This window comes from Pteronotus mesoamericanus, unplaced genomic scaffold (genome assembly GCF_021234165.1).
Source record: "Pteronotus mesoamericanus isolate MK-2021 breed Mesoamerican mustached bat unplaced genomic scaffold, CSHL_Meso_final contig_74, whole genome shotgun sequence".
NCBI classification, from domain to species: domain Eukaryota; kingdom Metazoa; phylum Chordata; class Mammalia; order Chiroptera; family Mormoopidae; genus Pteronotus; species Pteronotus mesoamericanus.
Genome location: NW_026555247.1, coordinates 44,440,055 through 44,462,412, shown reverse-complemented (window position 1 = coordinate 44,462,412; position 22,358 = coordinate 44,440,055). Strand labels below are relative to the sequence as shown.

At 65.5% G+C, this 22,358-nt stretch overlaps 1 protein-coding gene across 1 annotated transcript in view; it reads right to left on the bottom strand.

The window, feature by feature from the left end:
- The window catches only part of KCNG2 (potassium voltage-gated channel modifier subfamily G member 2), a 32,983-nt gene extending 11,373 nt beyond the window's left edge, over positions 1–21,610 (bottom strand). The window contains exons 1-6 of the mRNA XM_054583383.1: positions 21,532–21,610; positions 21,120–21,361; positions 20,238–20,411; positions 17,235–17,434; positions 15,539–15,640; positions 14,478–14,607 (exon numbers count right to left, since the gene is read on the bottom strand). Coding sequence (XP_054439358.1) covers positions 14,478–14,607; positions 15,539–15,640; positions 17,235–17,434; positions 20,238–20,411; positions 21,120–21,361; positions 21,532–21,610 — 927 coding nt within the window. The remainder of the gene's footprint in view (positions 1–14,477; positions 14,608–15,538; positions 15,641–17,234; positions 17,435–20,237; positions 20,412–21,119; positions 21,362–21,531) is intronic.
- Between the last annotated feature and the right edge of the window lie 748 nt (positions 21,611–22,358).

Here is a 22,358-nt window from a genome sequence, read left to right as displayed (position 1 = left end):
GAGAAACTAGGCTGCGGAGTGAGCCCCGTGAGGCGCGGCCTCCAGGGGCGGCCGGCCTGAGGCGCCTGTGCCCGGGGGCGTTGGGTGAGGCCCAGGCACCTGTCAGGACAGGTGTGCCCAGCGCTCAGTACCCAGAAACTGGGGTGCTGCTGAAACCTACAGGGCAAGGGGCTGGGGCCGCGCCCCAAATGTCAGCAGTGCCACCGTCGAGAGCGACACGCCCCCAGTTCCAGCCTCCTAGGGTGCCCACCGACGAAGCCCCAACTGAGGGGACTTCACAGGCAACAGCCCACGTGGGCAAACGCCAGCCGGCACAGGGTTCGCCGGAGGGGGCTCCCGAGGACGTGAGGGAGTCGCATCATCAAAGATAAAGATGTGACAGAAGGAGTTAGAAGCGCAGCGGAGGGGTGACATCACGGGAAAGACGAGGAGGGTCTCAGGGAGGGACGCAGCTGCCAGACGCGCGCGGACGGAGCCGGGGAGGGCCCTGGTAGGCAGGGGTGCGGCTGGGCCGGCGGCACCCTCGCCCGCAGGTGCGCCCAGGAGTCAGCAGGAGGCCGACGTCACACTCATGGGGGGAAGCGATGGTCTCTGTTTACAGGAAATCCCAGGAGAGGAGGCAGCGAGCGGCCACGCGAACAAGTGTGTCAGGGCTCAGGGCCTCCAAGCGTCGGGGCCGGCGCCGGCGGGAGGCGAATCCCACGCCAGCTGCGCGTTGGGGGCCTGGGAGCTTTAGTCCCTGCAATGAACGGACACAGTGGGGCCTGGGGGCTTTAACCTGGAAGTAAGGAAGCCAGGCTCGTGCCTTTGCTTGGGGGAAGGCCGGCCTCAGTGCCGCTGCCGGGGGCCGCCCGTTCCCAGCGTGAGTCCCAGGCGCTCGGGGCTGGGGCGGGGGCGCCCTCGGCGGGTCGTCGCGGGTGGCCCGGGTCCACTTCCTCGCGGGCCGAACGCGCTCCAAGCCCGAGAGGCGCCTTCCCCAGCCCCCTCCTGGAGTCCTGCCCGCAGCCCCAGCACCCGGTCCCCGGGGCGCGAGCCCGCTGCCCACGCAAGCCTGCCCACGGCGGCAGCTCCTGGCGGGGAACCAGCGCCCGCAGGCTCCTCGAGAACAGAGAACACAAACCGAGGGAGGAGACGCCAATTAGGGACGGTCGCTCCTGGGGGCTGCGGAGGCAGAGCTGGCAGAGTGTGAGGGCGCCTGTGGGCGTGTGTGCGCGCGTGTGTGCGTGCGGGCATGTGTGAGCCTGCACGTGTGTGCGCGCGGGTGTGCACCCGGCAGGCCCCGTCGGGTGAGAACCGGGGGGACGGGGGACAGGCGGGTCGGGACGGTCCCGGACATCGGGGGGCCCGCCCGCAGCCGAGGGAAGGCCCGTCCTGTGACTGACGTCCCCCTTCTGTGCGCAGGCCTCAGAGCAGTGGCTGGGAGGGCCTGGGACCTCTCTCGTAGACCAGGAGGTCTGGGACTTCCAAAGAAGCGAAGTACTGTCTTTTCGGGGAGAAATTTTCGGAAAGAGGCAGCGTTCTACCAGGAGACAGTTCTCTTTAAAATGGGACCCTGAATAGACTGGGACCCAGAGCAATGCTGTCGGGGACCCCTGCCTCCCACGTCCTGTGCCCCCACACCCCACGAGCCCCAGGCCCCCCGGTCCCCGGGCCCCCGGGCCCACGCCGGGGGCCTCCCGGCTGCAGGCAGGCCTCCCTTGGCGCCCCATCTCCGGGGGCCTCGCCTGCTGACTTGCTCTGCCCCCCTTCCCTTCCTTGGGGTGCTCCTGACCGCCCGGCTGGTTTTGCTGGGATCGTTCCCCAAATACGCTGCTTGCTTTGGAGTCCCTGTCTTGGGACTTGCTTGGGAGGAGGCTGAACGCGCTGGCAGCCCACGCGTCCTGGAACTTCGTGGGGACGGGGACGGGCAGGAAGGGAGTACGTCACAGAGATCGTCCACTGCTGCCCTCACTCGCTCACCGGACGATTTTCACGGCCCCGGGCAGCACACCCCTGGGGACGGGACTTTCTCTTCCTGTGCGAGCAAGAAGGGATGTCGTGACGCTACCCGGGCCGCTTTACCGGGTCTTTCGTAAGAATCGGTGCCATTTTATGCTATGTCTGCGTGCCCCAAAATGCTAGTTTCTGCCCTGCCAATCATTTTCTCTCCCCAGGCAATTTAGGGAGCTCAGAGCATTTGTCATCCAAACTGTCACTTTTAGAAGGAACAGGTGCTTGCAACCGTGACACTAGGACATGGGCGTGCACAGCTGTCCGCACACCAAGAGGGACGCCTCCCTACGCAGGGTCCCATGGGTGCCATGCGCTGGGGGGACCGGGGGACCAGAGCAAAGCCCAGTGAGTAGGGAAGGGCCAGGGCCTTCGCCTCAGGCCCACGGCGGCTGCATGTCAGTTTCTTACTGAACCTTTTTTAAAGGACTATTTATTTTTAGAGCGGAAGGGAGGGAGAGAGGGAGAGAAACATCCCTGTGTGGTTGCCTCTCATGCGCCCCCCACTGGGGACCTGGCCTGCAACCCAGGCCTGGGCCCCGACTGGGAATCGAACTGACGACCCTTTGGCTCGCAGGCCGGTGCTCTGTCCACGGAGCCACGCCAGCCGGGCCGATTCCCACCTGATCTCGACACGGCGCGCTCAGGCAGCCCGCGGGGGGAGGCCACACCGCCCCCGGGCATCCCCATTCGTGTGCAGGCCCGGCCACCAGACGCGGCGCTGGGCGCGGCGGGGGGCCCCTGCCCCCGGGCTGGGGTGCGGGTCTGTGTCCGTTCGGTCACGCCGCTCCCCTCTCCCCACCTCCTTCCCAGCAGCCATCCCGGGGCCGCAGATGGGACGCGTGGGCTTGCCGTGCTTTGCGGTCAGGATACTGACCCCCCGGCATGACGCGGGGTCACAGGGACAAGCACGGGAAGCAGGCCATGTGATGAGAAGGAAAACGTGATCTACGTCAGGTTCGCTTTTCTCCCAGGGCCCACCCGCCCCGGCCACGGCCGAGAGGCCAACGCGAGGGCCAGCCCCCTGCGCGCGGGGTTCCGTTCTCGCTGTTCTCCCGAGACAAACGTCATGTGAATCACAAAGGGAGTTACCCATGGTTCAGAGCAAAGAGCCTCCCGGAAACAGCCAATTGTATGTAAGAGGCGGCTCTCGAGGAGGTTTCCATTTAGGGTCATTTCCATAATTTCTCTCTGATTGTTGAACTCAGTTGTGTTTAATTATTTTGTTTTGCAGCGGGTTTATTTCCTACGTGTCAAAGCTACAAGGACCACAAAAGCCTCCTAGAGTGTGTATACGAACAGGCCTCAGAGCGCACTAACTGTATCTATTTTCAGCCCAGTTGTTAACAGAAATTGATGATTTCTTTTCAGTGATGATTTATGAGAACCATGCAGAATCTCCAAATCTGTAAGACATGTAGAAATTTGGTAACTAATAACTCTTATCGCCAAAGAAAGGTGCCTACATCCCGGCTGCGTGTGTAGCTCTAAAGATGTTTTTAAATTAAACTTGTGGTTTGGAGGCTGCAGAGATCCTTGTATCCATCGCCCGGTTTGCCCAACGGTAGGACCTGCAAACCGCGGCCCAGCCTCCACAGGACGCGCGCGGGCTCGGGCCGCTCCCCCCGCCCCCCCTGTTTCCCGGCCTGCACGTCCCTGCTCCGGCCTCCCGGGCAGGGCTCGGGCTCCTTCCGGGATCTGAGTTCCATGAAAGCTGCTGCTATAAACGCTCCCGCAGAAGGTTCTCCTTCCTCTGCGACGAGTGCCCAGTGAAGCAAACGCTTGCTATTTTTGATAAAGTCCAGCTCATCATTTCTCCTTTTATTGACTGCACTTTTGGTGTCAGGAATAATTTGCCAAGCCCGGCATCGCAAAGTTTCTAAAATATATAGCTTTAGATTTCACATTTAACCACAGTCCATTTGGAGTTAATTTTTGGATAAGGTGTGGGACTTAGGTCAAGGGTTTCGGTCTCTGGATGTCGAGGGTTCCGCACCGCGTGTTGAACGGGCCGTCTTTCCTCCTTCCAATCGCCTTCGAGCCTTTGTCAGAGCCCAGCTGGGCACGTTTGCGAGCGTGTGTCTGGATTTTCCACTCTGTTCCAGTGGCCTAGGCAAACACCTCTCCACCAGCAACGCCGTCTTGGTAAATCAGCTGCACAGCCAGCCTGGGCCTGCGTGCACGGCGTCTTCCCGCCGGACGCTCCACCTCAAGAACAGCCTTCCTCCACGCGCGCCTTCCCTTTCATTCAGGTAAGCGCTAGGGTACTGAGAATATTTAGTCTGTGTTTACAAGGAAGCCCCTCCGGTCTCCCCGGGCCAGCCCCGCAGCGCCTGTCACCCTGGGCCTCCCCGCCCACAGCGATGCGGCGCCTGCACCCAACACGCACCCTGCACACACCTGTGAGACGTGTCTCTCTCTGCCTGTACCCCTGAGACACCGGAGGAGAATATTATGTTCCAACGCAACACTAGCTGCTAAATCCGCTTCAATGCGTAAGAGAAACATAATTGGCGCATGTGTTTGTGGATGTGCTGTTCATCCGCTTTCTGCCCCAAGTTGCTACTTCCATCAGCAGCTTTGCTTCCGGAGTCCAGAGCGGACGTCGACCGCCCACCCCTCTGCAGCCTGGACCCACCGCCCACGGGCGCCGCCACCCGCAATTCGGAGGAGACATGATCGGAGGGAGGGATCGCCCCCCTGGGGGTTCTGTCTTTCCTCCCAGAAGCCCCGAGGCCACACCGAGCGTCTCTCCTCTCGGACGGTCTTGGGGACAGTGGAGGATGGACCCCTGGTGTGTCAAGTGGCCCCAGGCCCTGGACCCTCAGCAGCGTGGCCACTTCTAACAGGGTGACAACTGAACATACAACACACCTAACAGCAGCCCCCTATGTCCTCACGCCTTGTCACTGAGAAGCGTGAGAGCCTCCTCGCCCTGGTGGGGCCCTCGCCCTCGCTGGGGCCACGGCTTCCTGCCTGAGGGGGCGGGGCTCTGCCCAGCCTGGCCCTGGACGCCGACCCCCGAGAAGACGCCTTCCCAGAGGCTGAGCCACCAACTGCAGGGGACGAGGAGGGGGTTGGGTTTGAAATTCTCCTGGATCCATTGCCACCTGGAGCAGCCCCCCACCCCAGGGCTCTTGGGGCCTTACGTGGGGTCCCCAGCATGGGCCCCAGAAGGGACTGGGACCCCGTTGTACCCTGTGAAAGACCAGCAGGCCCGCCCCCCGCAGTGCGGCCAGCGGCTTCCTCATAGACACCAAATAGCACAGCTCAGTCACCCGGCTCCAAAGGCCAGCACTCTGGACGCAGAGTCTTCACTTTTAAACACATGACAAGGCTTAATCCGTCACTTCTCCCCAAGGCAACGTTACTAAGCAAGGGTCCCTTGGGACAGCTCGGACCACAGACGATGCAACTGCGGGGGCTGCACGCGCCATCGGGGGTCACCCACCACCGCCGCCCCACCGCCGTCACCGGCACAGGGGGGACAAGCCGCCGAGACGCCCCTGTGGGCAGCCCGCTCCTGGTGGCTGTGCCTCCCTCGGGGAGGCCGCCCGCGCCCCGGCCGGCTCTCTGCACTAACGAGTCTCCCACCGACGTGGGGAGCGGCTGCCGCACGCGGGGACCTGCTCCAGACCTTCCTGCTCGGCGTGAGTGCCACATCGCCCACGGACAGGGCCCTGCCCACCGGCTCTGTGCCAGGTGGGCGCAGGCCCGGGAGACAAAGCCTGTGGCTTCCCCGCACGGCCTGCGCCTCCCGCTCATGCCTGCTGCCAGCCTGGGGCGTGATGCCCGTGACGTGGTGCTCGCACGGACAGGCAGGCCACAGACCAGCCCAGACGGCGTCACCGGGTGTGTGCACACCGTGTCTCTGGGGCAGGTGTGTAAAGAAACTTCCGGAAGGAAAGGCATCAGCAGGTTGTCAGGACGTAGGTGTGGGCAGTGGAGCGTCAGGTGATCTCTCTGTTTTTCATTTTGTTTTTCTCTCCTGCTTTTTTTTTTAAACAAAAGATACACGTAATATCAGTATCTAGAACAAGGAATAAAAGTATTCTCATTTTAGAGGGGAAATCACAGCGTACGGTCTTTTATACAATGAGACCGAAGCCTCAGGAAACGCCAGCGTGAGCAGCGCAGCTTCGTGTTAAATCCGCATCGGCTCCTGATACCCCAGGGGCCCCAGAGCCTGAGCCCGCGGCCCCGGCGACGCAGCAGCCGATGGACGGGCGGACGCCAGCCACCTTGGAAACAGCCTGGGCGAGCGATGCGCTGGGCCGTGCTGCTCACACACAGTGAAGCTGGAAGCTCTGGGGTGAGGTTTCCCAGTCACTCAGTTTCTAGAATGTTCCTTTTTGCAACCACATGATTATACTAAAGAAATGCGACCTCTGACACAGAAGAAATTTTGACAACGCAAAGATACACTCTGAAGCCTTCTATGCGAATAAACCTGAAAATGGGGAACTTCCCCGGGAAGCACAGACTGCCAACATGGGGGTCTGCGGTGGCAAAGGGCAACGTGGAAGACCCCCGGACGGGGCGGTTTCAGGGCGTGTTGTGAGAGGGATGAGCGGGGTTCAGGGGGACCCAGGGTACACGACACTCGGGTGGGCGGGCAGGTGCGTGAAAGGGGCCAGGCCCCCCCGCCCCCCAGCGCAGAGGGAACCCAGGAGGGCACGGCAGGCGGGGAGAGAGGGGCGCGGGGCGGGGGGCGCAGGGCGGGGGGCAGAGCCCCGCGTGGCCCCTCTGAGGGCCCTCTGTGCAGCCCTAGAACCTCAGCGTGCGCCCCCCCGCCCCCCTCACCACACCACTGGGTTAACCCCAACCCCAGCGGCACAGAAAGCAGCAGCTCGGGCAGAAAGAAACAAAGACACAAATAACTGGAAACACACCCAGGGGCGCGGGCGGGGAGGCCCCGTATCGCCAGGACCCCACCCTGCCCACGCGGTGGGCCGGCTCCTTCCCCACCAAACCCCAGGCGCGGCTTTGCGGAAATGCTGTGGAAAACCCACCCTCAAATTCACGAGGGATCTCGGGGACCTTGAACAGCCGAGATGACCTTGGACAGCGCTGGTTTCACACGTGTGGGCCTGGCATAAAGGCAGACGCTCAGACCAAAGGGACAGAGCAGACAGCCCAGATCCAAACGCTCGCGCACACGGTCCAGTGACTGTTGACATCGCTGCCAAGACTCCTGAGTGAGGAAGGACAGGGCGCTCAATAAACGGTGCTGGGGAAACGGGGCGCCCACACGCACAGGAAAGAAGCCGGACCCTCACCTAACGGCACGCGCCCAGGCAGCCCCAAGCGGACCCAGGCCGGACGCGAGAGCCGGAGCTGTAGGAGCGAAAAGCTTCATGGCATCGGAATCGGCCATGATTTCTCGGATATGATATTAAAGGCACAGGCGACAAAAGAAAAAATAACTGCACGTCATCAGCACTTAATAATTTTGTGCACCAAAGCCAACCAAGTGAAAAGACAACCCACAGACCAGATTATAGGGGAAAATGTTTTAAACCACATTGCTGATGAAGGGTTAATACCCAAGACATGCAGAGAGAGCTCCTACAACAACAACGAAACAACACCCCCTATTTTTTAAAAAAATGGGCGAAGGACTTGAATAGACATTTCTCCAAAGAAAACAGACAGATGGCCAGCGAGCACATGAAAAGATGCTCAATGTCATCAGTCTCTGAAGAGAAGCGAGAATCGCAGCCACGGTGAGACACCACGGCACATCGCTTCGGACGACCAGGAAATGAGCCGAGGCTGCCGGGGGGCCCCCCCACCCCCGCCCCGGCCATTCCCCTGGCTGCGCTCGCAGGCCTGCGGCCCCGGGGGCGGAGGCCACGGGGCGGCTGCGACGAGGCTGCCGCGCTTTCTCCCAGGAGGGTCTGGGACCCGGGGGCCCCTCTGTGAGCCTGGAGGCGGTTCTGAGAGGCCGTGGTCCCTGTGGAACCCGCCCCGGTCCCCACCCGCAGCCTGGGCCGTGGTGACGAACTCACCGGCGGAGGGTCTGGGCCCTCTGCCCCCCTCGGCTCCCTCCTCCGTGCCCGCCCCGTCCCTGCCCCGCCCCACTCCTGCTCGGAGGCCCCCGGGTGGGCGGGCTGCCAGGGCGGAGACACGCCGGGCCAGGCGGCGGGTCTCGCGTGGTGGGAAGGCCACCCAGCAACGAGCGGGTGCACAGCGCCGCTCCGTGGGCCCTGCAGTCCCCCTGCCTCGTGAGCGACGAGGCTGCAGGCAGCCCTGTTCTTTCGTGAGTAACTGTGCCGGATAAATACCCGAGGAGCCACGGCGTCGGGAGAGCAGCAAAGACAGCGCCCCTGGGCAGGCGTCACCCTGCCGCCAATCACGGGCGAAACCTGGCCCTGACCGGCTCTGGGCTGTGCCGCAAGCCAGGCGGCTGAGATGAGGAGACCCGCCAGGCCGGGCCCCGGGCCCCGGTCCGGGAGCACCCCGTTTCCCCGGGGGAGGGCCGGCGAGGCCGGGCCTGGGCGGTGTCCACGCCATTCACGTCACACCGGCCTCCAGAGCAGATGTCAGCTATCTCCACGGTGACGACAAAGCGCTCCTTCTCTGCGCCGGTAAACACACGTCCGCGCGCGGGCCCCTCAGGAGCACCGGCCGGGCGGGCGCGTGGCCACCGGGAGGCGGAGGGACCAGGCTGTGCAGCCTTTCTTACCGATCCCACGTCTTTGGGGCCGGCAAGAAATGCATGTGGAACGAGCCGCTGCAGACGGCGCGCGGCTCGGGCGGACACTCCGCAGAGAACGTGGCTCCTCGGGAGACAGTCTGCTTGGGGTAAACCGGAGGCCGTTTGATTTTTATGTAACTTGACTTCACAGCCAGGGTTCCAGGAATAAAGAGCTGTGTTGCTTGCCTCAGGAATGTGTTCTCTTCAGTGGAAATAGCTTCTAACTTAAAATGCATATTTGTCATGAAAAGTGCGAAGACCTGGCTCAGGAAGAGGAGGAAGAGGAGGAGGAGGCGGGGCGGGCGAGCGGTGCGGCGGCCGCCTGCCAAGGCCCATCGCGCGGGGGGCGGGAGCGCGTCCTGCGCCAGATGCCCCCGCCTGCGGGCCTCTCTGCGGTTTCCACCTGCCCCTCCCTCGCGATGACAGGAAGCTGTTGCCCTGTTCTCCTGCCTGAGTCCTCCTCCCGGGTGGCTGTCCTGGGGCTCCCAGTGGGAGAGCGAACTGGTTTGCAGCCACTGAGGTCCCGCCCGACAAGCCTGAGCCTCTGTCCTTGGCCCCGTGCCCCCCGCCCCCGCCCCCGCTGGCCGGCTCCGGCTCCAGCTCCGGGTCGGGCTGCCTTAGGGGGTGGGGCCGGCAGGGGCACCGGGCAGGTGCCGTAGGAAGGAGGAGAGGTGGGGGCTGCTCCTTCCCTGGAAGGACCCAACACCCTGCCCCGGGCGGCCTCACAGCACCGTCCGGGGCCGGCCCTCCAGCTGTCCACCGGCCACCTCCAGGCACTGGCTTTGCTTGGGGACAAAACCAGCCTCCGCTGCGGGCGAGCATGTGCTGCGGTCCTGGCCTCCCTGGCGCCGCGCCCGGGCCGCGCCCACCCCCTCACCCCGCGCACCGGCGGGGGTGGGCACGCCTTTCCTCAGGCTCCGTGGCGCCTTCCCGGCGCTGCCCCTCAGGCCTGGGAGCGCGTCGTTCGTGGCAGTTTAAGACCCATGAGAAAGCGCGAGGGACGCGCTGTTCTGAGCGTGTGCGCCTGTGTCAGCGGCCTCCGAATTCAACTTGACTTGGGCCCTTCTGCCGTTTCCAGAAGAAAATGGCGAATCTGGGACCGCCCGAGGGGCTCATTCCCACGCCGCCGGCACGCTGAGCGGCAACACGTGCGCACGCGGGGAGGGGGCGCCCGGGGCCCCCGCGGGACAGGCCCGCTCAGCGGTTCCCCCCAGCGCCGCGCTGCCTCCCAGGGCTCAGGCAGGTCTCGCCCCCACGGGCTGCGAGGCCCCTGAGCTGTCCCGCGCTGTGGGCCGCAGAAGGGTCAGAGCGCTTCACGTGCAGGATGAGAGTAAGCGATTCCCCGCGCCCCCGACACCAGGCTGCAAGCTGGGGCGCTGCCTCGACTTCCGCATGGCCCCTTGGCCCTGCCCCCCAAGGCATGCCCCTGGGCCCCCACAGCCTGCCCCACGGGGGCCACTGTCTCGACAGGATGTCGGGGGCCACTTGAGCCAAAACACAGCACCCCATGGCCCCCGAGGCGCAGCCCCCGCCGACGCAGGATGTGTGTGTGCACTTGTCCATTTGGCAAACCCCGCGTGTCCTTGTCGGCCGCCGGGGCGGGGGGCCCAGGGTGGGGCGGCACTTCCCTTTGGCCCTCTTGGGCCTCAGAGGCGAGTGCTGGACGTTTCTCATTTTTCTCTATGTTAACGTGCGTGCACGAGTCTTAGACATTCATTGTCTTAAAAAATAACGTTCCAATTATAAAACTGGCCCGTGGAAGAATGCGAAATTGGGCAGTACAATAACACAGAAGGAAAAGCACCTCTACTCTGCCACCACGGTCACCTGCAACACTGGGCTTCCGTGGCGGTCTCCCTTGGTGGCCAAGGTGGCCGGGGCGGGGGCAGGTGGCCGGGGGGGCGGGCCCAGGAGGAAGGGCACCCACGCCCCGGGGGCAGGAAGCCTCCCGGGCACACCTCAGGCACAGCGGCCTCCTCCCCTCCCCCTCCTGGGGAGTCAGCAGGACATAGGCTCGGCAGGACCTACGAGGGGCAGCGTTCGGGGTGCACACTGGTTGGACGGGGACCGCGGGTATGGGGGCGTTGGGGTGTTTCTCCGCGTGGATCTGTGTGCAGTTCGTATGTCAATGCTGAAAGAGGCAGAAGGCCGTGTCCCCATAAATCCGGGTCCAGCACCTCCGCAGAGCGGTTCTGCACGTACGTTCGCACGCACAGATGCGTGTTTTCCTTCGCCGATGTCTCCACGTCGCCTCGGAGCAGCCGTGCTCCTCTCAGACGGGGAAAGGGCTGCGGCAGGCGGCTGAAATCGCAGCTGGTGCACCTGGAAAACGCGACTGGCTTTCGATGCCACCTTCCCTCGGTCTGACAGCGTCCCCGCCGCGGGCAGGGCCCGAGGAAACCTCCCTGTCCCCCCAGGTTTCTCAGACAAATGGCCCCTCGCGATCCCCAGAGACAGAGCCTGAGCTGCCCGGCCGGAGTGCGCGCCCGGCGGCTCCCCTGTGCCGGTGTTTCCCAAGACTCCAGAATTTCCCATTTTTAATTCGATGAGTATTAAAAAAGCCAAGGATATATATTTCCTATCTTTCCTCATCTAAAAGATGTCTTTTATTTGCTTTTGTGGGAAAAAATTCAGGGAAATGCGTCACAGTCAGAAACCGTCGTTTTCTTGCTGTACCCGTGACCGGCCACACGCCCCAGCAAGGGGACGAGGAGGAGGGGCCTTGCCGCCTCTAACACCCAACCCCACGTCGCCGGGCGGACGCGGGCGGCTCCGGCGGCGACTCCCCAGCTGACCCTCGTGCACCTGCTTCACGGAGCCTTTTAATCCCCTGCATCAGTTGCTGTGAGATTAAATAAAGCGTCCAGACGCTAAGCTTGCTGTGCACTTTTTTCCCTGTTGATATACAGAGACCCCTCTCCTGGCCCCCTTCCCTCCAAAAAAGAAAGAAAACAGGAAGGGACCCCCCTTCCTGGCTGCAAGGCTGGGGGTCACCAGAGTCGCCGGGCAGGAGGGCGGCCACGGGCAGGGGCCCACGCCGGTGCTGCTGGAGAGGACATGCCGGGCGGCGGGCAACACTCAGGCCCCTGGGACACTGTGGGCCTCGCTCAGCTGGACCCAGACAGAGGGGCCCGGGGGCCGGGGGGGCGGGCAGCCTGGGAGGACCCTCGTCACCGGCCCCCGCCCCCAGGCCAGCGGGAGCGCACCCAGGAGCAGGCCCGTCACGGAAACACACCAGCCTCTTCAAGCCAGAACTCGGCGACTGCGTCGTCCAGATTATCCCGAGGGCGTGGTCACGGCGAAGCGCACAGAGCCGCGCGCGTCGCAGGCCGACCTGACCTCACGGGTCACGCGGACAGGCTGACTGGACTGTTTATAAATCCCCCTGGTTGTGACGCTTTGCCCCGGCTCACGGGTCCCGCCTTTGACTTCCTTGAACCCGACACCCTCCAAGGCCGCGCTGAGACTGACACGCCACCGTTTAAATGTCTGAGAAGGTCATATCCAGGAAGGTCCCTGCGTTCTGGGGACCGCAGCCCGGGGCCCAGGCCACACCGCGCTAGCATGCCCTCCTTGGCCAGCCTGCGTGTCCGAGCGAGGCCGAGCCCGGGCCGGGCAGGGGGCCGGCAGGGGTGGGGGCAGGCGCGCCAGTGAGGAAAGGAAGGGACCCCGAGTCAAGACATGCCCTGGGTTCCAGCGGAGCCCTGGGCCGCGGCACAATGCCGGAGCGGGGCCCCCCGGGGCCTGTGCAGATTTGCTTCGTGAATTCTGCCAGCGTCTTGCTGCGTTCATTCAACTAAGTGACGTGAGGTCGCCTGCGCCGTTTATGCAGGACACTTCCGTTCGTCTTTTTCTAAACACAGTCAAGTGAGCATCTCGGGTGTTCGCCTCTGGAGCGAGCGCACGGCGCTCCTGACCTGCTTCGTGGGGCACACGTCTCCCCTCTGGAGTCAGAGGGCCCAGTGGGCCGGGGGGGCGGGCAGGCGGCCCTCGGCCGACTCAGGAGGAATCGGGCGCGAGGCCCCGGACCTGCCCCGCCCCCCGCGGCCGGGACGCTGGGCCCGAGGGCGCGGTCCCAGCCAGGCTCCACGTGGCCGTGCGTGTCGCTGGCCAGCCTGACCTCGCCGGGCACGCAGACGGGCCGAGCGGGTCGCCTGTAAGCTGCCCCGGGAGTCCTGTGACTCCCAGCAGACCCGCGACGTCCTCGCCGCCGCCATCTTCGTCGCCCTGGCCGTTGGATTGGTTGCTCCTCAGTTTTCTGATTTAGGTTTTTCTTCCCAACAAACCAGCTGGGAGAACGGGGCACAGGGAGGCGGCAGGCGCCTCCAGGTGCGGCCCAGGGGAGGGGCCTCCCCTCCGAGGGCCGCCCGCCCCCTCCTCCGCCCCCTCCTCCGCCCCCTCCTCTGCCCCACTCCAGCTGACCACGGGAAAACCACCCGTCCCCGACGGCGCCGGGACGGCGCCCAGGCGGGCCCCGAGTGGCCCTTGCCATGCTGTGCAGGCCGGCCACGGGGCGAGAGACAGGCTGCATCCAGCCCGGGGAGCCGGCCGAGCCTCGCCGTGCAGGGCCCAGGGCTTCGGGGGACGCCCGCCCAGGGCCACCGTGGGAGACCTCGCCGGCCGCGGGGCCTCCAGGACTTCAGCCCTACGCCGTCCCTGTCTCCCTGGGACGGCCCAGCCGCCCAGCCGCTCAGACGCTCAGACGCACGAGCCGTTCTTCTCCGACCCCTGGGACGCCCCTCTCGGTCCTCAGACCGGGTGCCCCTCCTGGTTCCTCCCGACCCGCAGCGCCCACGCTCCCCGGTGCTGCCCCATCTGCTCCCCTGCGCTGCCTCCCCCACACATCCGAACGCTGCAGGAGTGAGAATGTCCTCCCACGGCACCGCCCGCCCTCCGGGCGCCTGAGTGACGGGCTCCCCTGGCGGGCGGCCAAGCCCCGGGGCCGAGGGGCCCGGCTGCGAGGCCTGGCCGGCCGCCCACAGGGACGCTCGGCCGCTGCCCGGCCAGGGCCGACGCAATGTTCCGCCGCCTCCGGCCGACCCGTGAGCTCTGCCCCGCCGCGAACTGCAGGGCGTGCACCTGTAGCGGAGGCGGCGCGGTGCCCGCACGCCCTGCGCACGGCTCTTCGTTACGGCGCGGCCAACCCGCCGGCGCGTATTCCGGAGCATCTGGCATCGGGGACTCTGCCAGGCCCCGAGCAGAAGCGCGGCACGGCCCCCCGCCCCGCACCAGCGAAGAGCCCTCGCTTCACTCCTTTTCCTCGCGCCTACAGAAACACCCGATCCCCCCTCCAAGTATGGAAATCTCATAAAAAAAACTACTGCCAAGTGGAATATAGAAATCGAAGAAGAAAGGATCCAGAACGCTACTTGGCACTGGCCTCTGAAGGAATCTGAAAATTGTTTTCATAACGTGTCCCCAATTAAGGAGCAGATGTAACAGGCTTTGCTTGGCAACACTGGGTAATCCCGAGGGAGCGTGGCGTCCACACCCGGCGCCCACAGCCGAGTGGACCACACCGCCCAGTGGGGCCCCCGAAATTCACAGTTTAGGAGAAGCCAGAGCAATTCCACCCCTGGACCCGGAGGGAACAGGGAGTGGAGCCTGCAGGCCAGCTGGAGGGGCGGCACGTTCCTGGGACCTGGGGGCGGGGGGAGCTTCCTTTGCTTAAGTGCCTGGGGTCTGTGGGAGCCGCCCTATGTTTCTCAGCAGAGGGGACACGCCCCACCTTAGTCCACTGTGCGTCCACGGCCTGGGAGGCAGGGTGACCTTGGGGAGCTCAGCTCACCGCTGCGGCCATTCCGCAGCTGCCCCTGAGCAGGGCTGAGGGGCGAATGGCCCAGGGAACCCGGGGCTCCTCGGAGACCCCCCACTCCCGCATGGAGTCCAGCTGACGACCAGCTGCTCCAAACTTTGGCCTTGGGCCCCAGAAAAGGGGGAGAAAAGAGGCCCCAGGCAGCGGAGGAGGGTTTCCGGGAACTGCAAAGGGCCGAGCGGAGTAGGTCCAGCCAGGCCGAGCTCCGAGCTCCGAGCTGGGGCTGTGGCTTTGGAACAGGTGACAAAGGGTGACAGCGGGAGGAGTCACGGCTCCCGACCTCCACTGAAGCCCTGCTCTGAAACCCGAACTCCAACCCTGGAGCGGGGCAGGCTGGGGGCGCTGCTCTGGTTACCCGGGAACTGCTGGAGTGCGAACACGCGAGTGCACGAAACTGCGCGCCTGCGGGGGTTTCAGGCGCCCAGGGAGCCCCACTCGCGCGGCCTGACGGCCCTGCCGTCCACGCAGAGGTCCCGGACCTACTCAGCACGCCCCTCCCCGCGCCTTGACCGAGGCCGCTCTCGGCGCCCGCAGCCCCACCACCGGAGGGCGGGGCGTGAGGAAGCCCCCGCCCCGCTCCCACGCTCGGGTTCTGAGTTTGTAGAATTCGCGGGATTCGGGTCCCTGCCGGTCCCCGCAGGTCCCCGCAGGTCCGCGCCCCGACCAGAGAAGGCAGCGCTGAGAGGGTGCCGTGCATGTGTGCGCGCGTGTGCATGTGTGTACGCGTGCGTTTGTGTGTGTGCCTGTGCAAGCATGTGCGCGCGCGCGCGCGCGGGCGGGGGTGATGTTCACTACCGCAGGGGCGGCGGGGGGCGCAGAAAGGGCCAGGAAAAGGCCCCCGCGACGCGGAGAGCTCGCCCACATCCTGCCTCCTCCCTGGGGAGCCGGTGCGCCCACCAGCCCGGCCTGGGCGCGCTCCTTTGGGACGCTGTTCCCCCATTCGGTGCCCCCGCCGACCTCGCTCCCGGCCCCCGTCCACGTCGCAGACACTGCTGTGCCCCGCCCCGCCCCCACGCCCCCGGCCTTGCTCTCACCTGGGCTTGGGCAGGTCCGACCGCACAGGTGGGGCGGCGGCAGGAACCAGGCTCCAGCCGCCGGCCGCGGGGACCTCTGTGAGAGCGCACTGAGCGGCCGAGCTTGTGGGGAGCCAGGGGGCGGCACCCGGCACAGCCCGGACCCCAGCGCCAGTGGCCGGGGGTTGGTGCGGGGGGAAGGAGGGCGCTTCCAACGCCTCTCCGCATCTCCTTTGCCCCCACCCCGCCGCGCGGCAGGGCAGAAATTGTGCGCACCTGCCCATCCCCGCTTGGGGCAGGAGCCTGCAGCCCCCACCCCCACGCCCCCTGCTCTGCTGGCCCTGGCCCAGCCGGGTAGGTCCCTGACCGCTCCCCCAGCCCACGCTTCTTCCCCGGGACCCTCCGGGGTAGACCTGGAGCCCCACCGCGCGCACAACTTTACCTCGGGACCGGACTCCGCGGGCTGCCGCTTCCCTCGCCCGGCCGGCGGCCTCCACGGGGCGGAGCGCGGCGTCTCCGGAGCCCGCAGCCCGCGGAGTCCGGCACCGCCCCGCGCGCCGCCCCCGGCCCGGCTGGGCCCCGGCGATCCACACGGCAGCGGTGGCGCGGCGCCCCCTCGCGCCCGTCCGCGGGGCGCGAGGGCGAAAGGACCACGGCGTGGCTGCCAGGAGTCCGCTGGGAGCGAACCCGCAGGGCGCGCGAGCCTCGCATCCGCTGCGCGCACCGCGGCCGCCAGGCACTCGTGCTCCCACACGCAGAGGCTCCCGCACCCGCAGCAGCCCTCGGGCAAAGGGCAGAGGAGGGGCTCTCAAGGGGGCGCCGGGGGGCCCTGGGGGAGCCACCCCGGGGGCTCGGGACGGTCGCGTGGGTCCGGCCTGGCCGGTGGACCCGGATGACCAGGCGCACTCTGGCGAGGGGTTTCACCGCTTCGTTTACCAGAAGGCAGTGTTCTCTGCAGCTCGGGCCTGAGCACCCTGGTCGGAGAGAAAGCTTTTTCTCCATAGAAACACTAATTGGATTTACAGCCAGAGAGGCCTGGCCACCCTTCCCTTAGGCGAGGCCTCCCCACGATCGTCCCCGCAGGGGCCACCCTGGGGTGGGCATCGGTGGCTGCCGGGGGCCTGGGCGACATGCCCTTCGACACAGGAGCCCCCACCCCGAGAAACGCTGGCTGAAACGCAAACAAGCCAACAACACGCTTCCCGGGGAGTGCTGGGCCGCGCCCGCCTGGCACGGGGCGCCCAGCTGCTGGCAGATTCTTTTAGGCCGGCCGGGCCTGTGCGATGGCTCCGCGCGGGGCCCCTTCCCCTGCTCGCGGGGGGCGTCCCTGGCCCGCCCCGCCCCGCTGCCTCCCACAGGCCGGCACCGGGCGTCACGTCCCTGGGGGGCCGTGGCCATGCAGTGGGGACCCGCTGTCACCCCCTCCTGTTCCTGGCGCTCCCCCCTTCCGTACCCGCGCTTTCCTGGGGCCCCGTCACCTCTTCCCTCAGCCCTGGCTTTTCAGTCAACAAGAACGTGCAGGTCACGCTCTCTCTGCACTTGTGCGGCTGTTTACAGACTTGGCCCCGACCCATAAATTCCGGCTCTTTGGCCCCTTCCTCTCTCTCGGAGCTGTGTGTCCCAATGTGTTCCTGCTCAGTGGCACCGGATTAGTTTGCAGTGACCTTTCCCGCGAGCCTGTCAGGTGTTTCCGAGTCAACCTCATCATGCAACGCACCTGGGCCTTCTCACCTTGAGCCGCTGGAGCACCACCGAGCCCAGGGCATCCCGACGCCGTCCCCGAGGAAGCCGGCGGGCGGGGTCCACGAGTCGCTGTGGACAACGGCCGCTGGGCGCTGCCCTGTCTCCGTCCCGGCTGCTCCGGAACTCACGTTTCCGTTGTGTGTGGGAGGCGTCCAGAGACGGGCCACGACCTTTCTGAAATTGAGTATAACCAATGAGGCGTCTGAACCAATAATCCACCAATGTTAGCCCCTCCTCTCCCTCGAAAGATAGGAAATGGGGTCTGTTTTATGCGACTCTTTGCAGCGTTGGACCACCGCTCACCCCTTTCTCTCCGCAGCAGGGTGACGAGGCCCCGCCGGCCGCAGCGGCTGTGGGTCCCGGGCCACCGCTGCGAGGCCTGTGTCCTTCACCGAGGCCCTCAGCTCTGTGTGCCCCAGTTTCTGGGTCCGTGACAGGGGAATGAATAAGGGCTGAGCCGGCGCCGCTGTTGGGTGTCACAGTCCAGCGAGCGAACACTAGGACCCGTCTGGCCCAGAGTGAGCAAACCGAGAGCCGCGGCTATTTCAGGTGCTCACTGAACAGCGATGACCTGGAACGTTCCGGGGAAGCTGAAACGAGACAGTGAACCCAGAGTGCCCTTGGACGCGCCCCCCGGACCCCCCAGGGCTCGCCTGGTGCCCGCAGAGGCTGTTGTCGGCAGCCGCGTGGCCCCAGCCTGTGACCAGGTGCCCGCCTCCCACGTCTGGGGGGGGGGGATGGTGAGGGACGGCCTGTGTGCCCTCCTTTTAAAACGCGCCTCGTATCTGTGCGCACCTCTTGCCTCCCCGAGCCCCTGCCTCCCCTCGCCAGGCGTGGCTCGCTCCCCTTTGTCGCGCTGATGGCTGGGTTTCTGGATGTCCGACCCCCGTTTCTGCGCGCGTTGACGTCACAGCTTCCTGGTGTCCGCGAGGGCTGAGGTCCTGGCGGCCTGGAGTCTGGGGTCCCAGCCCCGGTCACAGGGACGGGGCAACAGGGGACAAGGTTGCCGACGGTGGCACCCATCCCTCCCTTAGACTCTTTGTTGCTTCGTCTAAATCATGTCAAACCCGTGCCTGGTGGTTGCGTCTGCGCTGGGCATGGCCTCTATTTTAGGAAAGGAGGAAACATTTACAAAACACGGTTGTATGTCATAAATGGTCATTGTAAAAAAACTAGTAAACTTTCTGCGAAAAATACACAGGAAGGAGGAAGAAACTTCCTGGGTCTGCCACCTGCATCACCCAGACATGTTCACTGCGCCTGTTTTGGCACCAAAGCGCTTTGGTCTTTCTTCACATAAAACACGTTTGTGTTTGTTTATACACAAAAATACCATCATACTGTCCGCTGGATTTTGGTCCCTTTTCACAGGCAGCGGACGTTCTCAGTGGTCTCCGGGCTCCCCCAGCATTTAGGGGAGCGCACAGCAGGCCACCCTGCGCCAGCAGCCTCCCGGAACCGGCGCTGTGGCTGGGCTCGCTGTCCCCTGTTCTCCGCTGTTGTAGGCGGCGCTGCCTTTAACGCCTCAGAGCCTGGCCTGAGCACAGCCGCAGCCGGCGGGTCAGCGGACGGGCGCCCGGCGGGGCAGGCGCGCTCGGCGTCCCTGCCTGGCGTCCCCTGTGCCCGAGAGCCGTCCCCGGGAGTGCGCCAGCGGGGAGGGAGGAGGGCGGACACGGCCCTTACGCAGACGCCTCCGCACTTCCTTTCCCGATGTTTCCCAAGTTGGTGATTTTCCTCTTGATGTTGAACTGTAATTTTCATTTCTTGGCTGATTTTCAAAACAAGATGATACATTCCCTCCTTTTCCTGGTCACAGCTTGGCTGAGAGAGGATTCAGACACCACACGGTCCACGCATTCCCACGAGCGGCTCCCTGAGCTCAGGGCACTCACAGCTGTGTGCCTGCCACCTCAGACGGCCACCACCCTCGTCTCCCGGCGGCCCGGACCCTTCACCGCTGCCCGGGCCTCCCGGCCCCTGCGGCCCCGCCCCCCGCGGCTGCCTGTCTGCCTGGCTCCCCTGGGTTTGCTGGCACTTCTGAGCGAGAAGGAACGGGCTTCCCCCAGCCCATGGGCCATGCCCTCAGCCCCCACCCCGACCCCACGGACTCCTTCGGACACGGGCTTTCTTCCGTCTGCCTGGCTCCGAGCTTTCTGTTTCGTTCATTCTTCTTACCGTGGAAGGAGGTGGCCCCTCTGACTTCATCTCCCGCCCTGTCTGCACTCGGCGGCCGCAGCCCCTCTCCTCCAGGGCGGGCTCTGCCCACCGATCGCAGCCCCCCTGCACCCAGCGGCCCCGGAAAGCAACGTCTTCCTGTGCTTCTGCTCTCAGTCTTCTTCCCCTTGAGGGTTCCCTTGAGCGTTTTATGTCCAGGTCACACAGCGGGTCCCCCAGACGCCCGACAGCCAGTGTCTCCAGCTGGCCTTTCTCGTCTGCCCTGCCGTTCGCTTTGATAGATCAAACGCTTCCCATCACAAAGCGACCGTTCTGTCTGAGCTTCCTCCAGTTTCCCCTTGAAAAGTTCACTACTTTTCATGCTCTGCCCTAAGTTACCCGGGGCTGCGTGTCTGTTATTCTGTTTCCTATTGTAACTCCAGACGCGTGCATTCAGCCGCAGGCTTGGCCCTTGCCTTGGCCGCCGGCCTCGGGGCAGACGGCGAGCCCGCAGGACGCATGTGCCCCAGTGTCTGGGCCTGTCCTCCGTCTGTGGCCCCGTTCGCAGGGAGTTACTGCGCGTGAGCTCCGGGTACAGGCGCTCGGCGGCGGGTTCTCTCCTGGCCGTGGGCGACGGGGTGTCACACGGTCCCCGGCGTGGGTGGCCCCGTGCGCGGCCAGGTCCGGGCGGCACGTGAGGCCGAGGCCAGCGAGCGCTGGGCGTCCATCCACGTCTGCGCAGCGGTTTCCACGACGCTGCTTTCGTTGCTGTGGAAAGTTCTGGGTCCCACAGGCAGCACCGCGCTTTTCTGCCTCTTCTCACCTCGTTCAACTCCCTGCCCGTGACGTGCTTCCCAGAGCCAACGTCAGGCCCGGCGCGGGAGCCGGTCGGCTGCGCGGGTGGCTTTGTTCTGCGGAGCGGCACCAGGTGAGGGGGCCGGCTTCTCTCAGCTCCGTGGTGCCAGCGACACTCGGAGGAGAGGTCGTTCTCCCGCCTCTGTGAGCGGAGCGGACAGATCCCTGGCCTCTGCCCCATTCGGTCACTACTTGTTCACACCGTCGGTGAAGCGCGTGCTCGGGGCAGCTGTGCTGGGCACCCCCACCTGAAAGACATGTCCGACCAGCTGCTGCCCTTGAGAGGGACACGAGGTGATGCAGCGCGGGCCTCAGGCGACCCAAATTGACAGGCCCTTAGCAGCAGCCGAGTCACCTCACTGAGACGTCACTTGTCACCTCGGACTTAGCACATTGGTCCACAAGGACAGGTGCCGTCCACCGAGCTGCCCGTCGCCGTGAACTGGCCCCTGCTCGTGCCCCCAGGGGCACTCCTTGGTCAGCTGCGCGGTGCAGGGTCGGCGCCCGGTGTCTGAGGCGCACAGGCTCCCAGCCGTCAAAGGAGCTTCTGCTCTTGGGGACCTGCAGACGGTGCCAGGCGTGACGGCGAAGGGAGACGCTGTGACAGACAGCTGGGCGGGCGGGGGCTGTGCCGACGGTCGGGGACAGAGGCCTGGGGACATTGTACTTTCGGCAAAGGCACGTGCCTGGCTGCCTGGGGACCTGTCCTGCCGGGGGCCGGGGGACCCGGGGTGACGTCACACGGACGGAGCCCTGTGCCTCGCTGGCTGCAGCCGCCTCGTGCAGGTGCCCCGCCCAGGGGCTGCCGCGGGGGGCGTCCCACGGCGCCTCAGTGCCAGGTCCGGCTCACCCCACAGGAACCGGGCTCCAGCACGATGCGGCAGGGCCCCGGTTCGAAGGGCTTCCCGGTCCCTGGCTTTCCGAGATCCGCTGTGGACGGCTGGAAAGTTCCCAGCGTCACCAGAACCAGAAACGAAACACCCCCCACAGGTGTTCCAGCAGGTCCGTGCGGCGACCGGAGGCCCCATGTCCCTGGGCTGTGCTCGCTGGACGCCCGGGCGGCCGAAGCCGTTAGAGAGCCCGAGACTGTTGCTGCGGAGGGGAAAAGCACCCAACGCTGCCGGGTTTAAATTTTTCTTGGCTGTTGCCTTGGACTCTGGCCAAGTTGTGAAGCTGAAGCTCTGGATTTAGAAGGACACACAACCCCTGGCACGAGGGGCCGGGCTGGCCTTGCGGAGACTGGCGCTGCCCGCAGCGCTGACCGCGGGGGGCGCCGTCCAGGGTGCGGGGCGTGCAGACGGGGCCGCGTGGGATCTGGAAGCTTCCCGGCGTCTCTGCCATCACCACCACGGCGCGTGTGCCCCGAGCCGCGGGACCTGGCGGGTCGCCCTGTGGACGCCCAGAGGCCTGCAGAGCGCCCCCTCCAGGGTGAAACGCTTTCACCGGAAATGGCTGCGCTCACAGGGCCCAGCTCCGCGCTCCGCTCCGGCGGGAGAAGGGCGGGCGGTCCAGCTTCCTCCCCCGGGCGGAGCCACCTCGCGCCCCCCGACCCCCTCTGCCCTGGCCAGGGGGCCCTGCGCGGGGTGGAGACCCGCGGGGAGGGCCGGCGCCAGGACGGCCGAGCGGGTGTGGCCGGCCCATCAGTCCAGCCGAGGCCACACCGGGTGCGTGGCTTCCTCTGCAAATACTTCTCACCGCAGCTCAGCCACGCGGAGGGTGTAGGTGGGTGTGAGCATACGCGTGTACGTGTGCATGCGTGCACGCCTGTGTTTGCAGGTGAGGGTGTCTGCACACGTGTGTGCCCATGTGTGGTCACAGGCGAGTGCGCTGAAATGGCTGCGTCTGTGGTAAGTTTAGCAGGAAGAAAGGCCGGTGGAGGTCAGTTGGCAGAAGCAAACGGCGGGAGGGAGGAACAACAGTCGTAGGTAACCAGCGAGGGACGGGGTCTGGGGGGATCCCCTTGGCTTAGGGGCAGGGAGGTGGGCGCAGCTGTGCTGCAGGGAGCCTGCAGGAGATCGGACTCGGCCCCGCCCCCGCCCCGAGGCGGCGCCCAGGGTCCATCTGGAGGAAGCTCCGGAGGGTGCCCCGT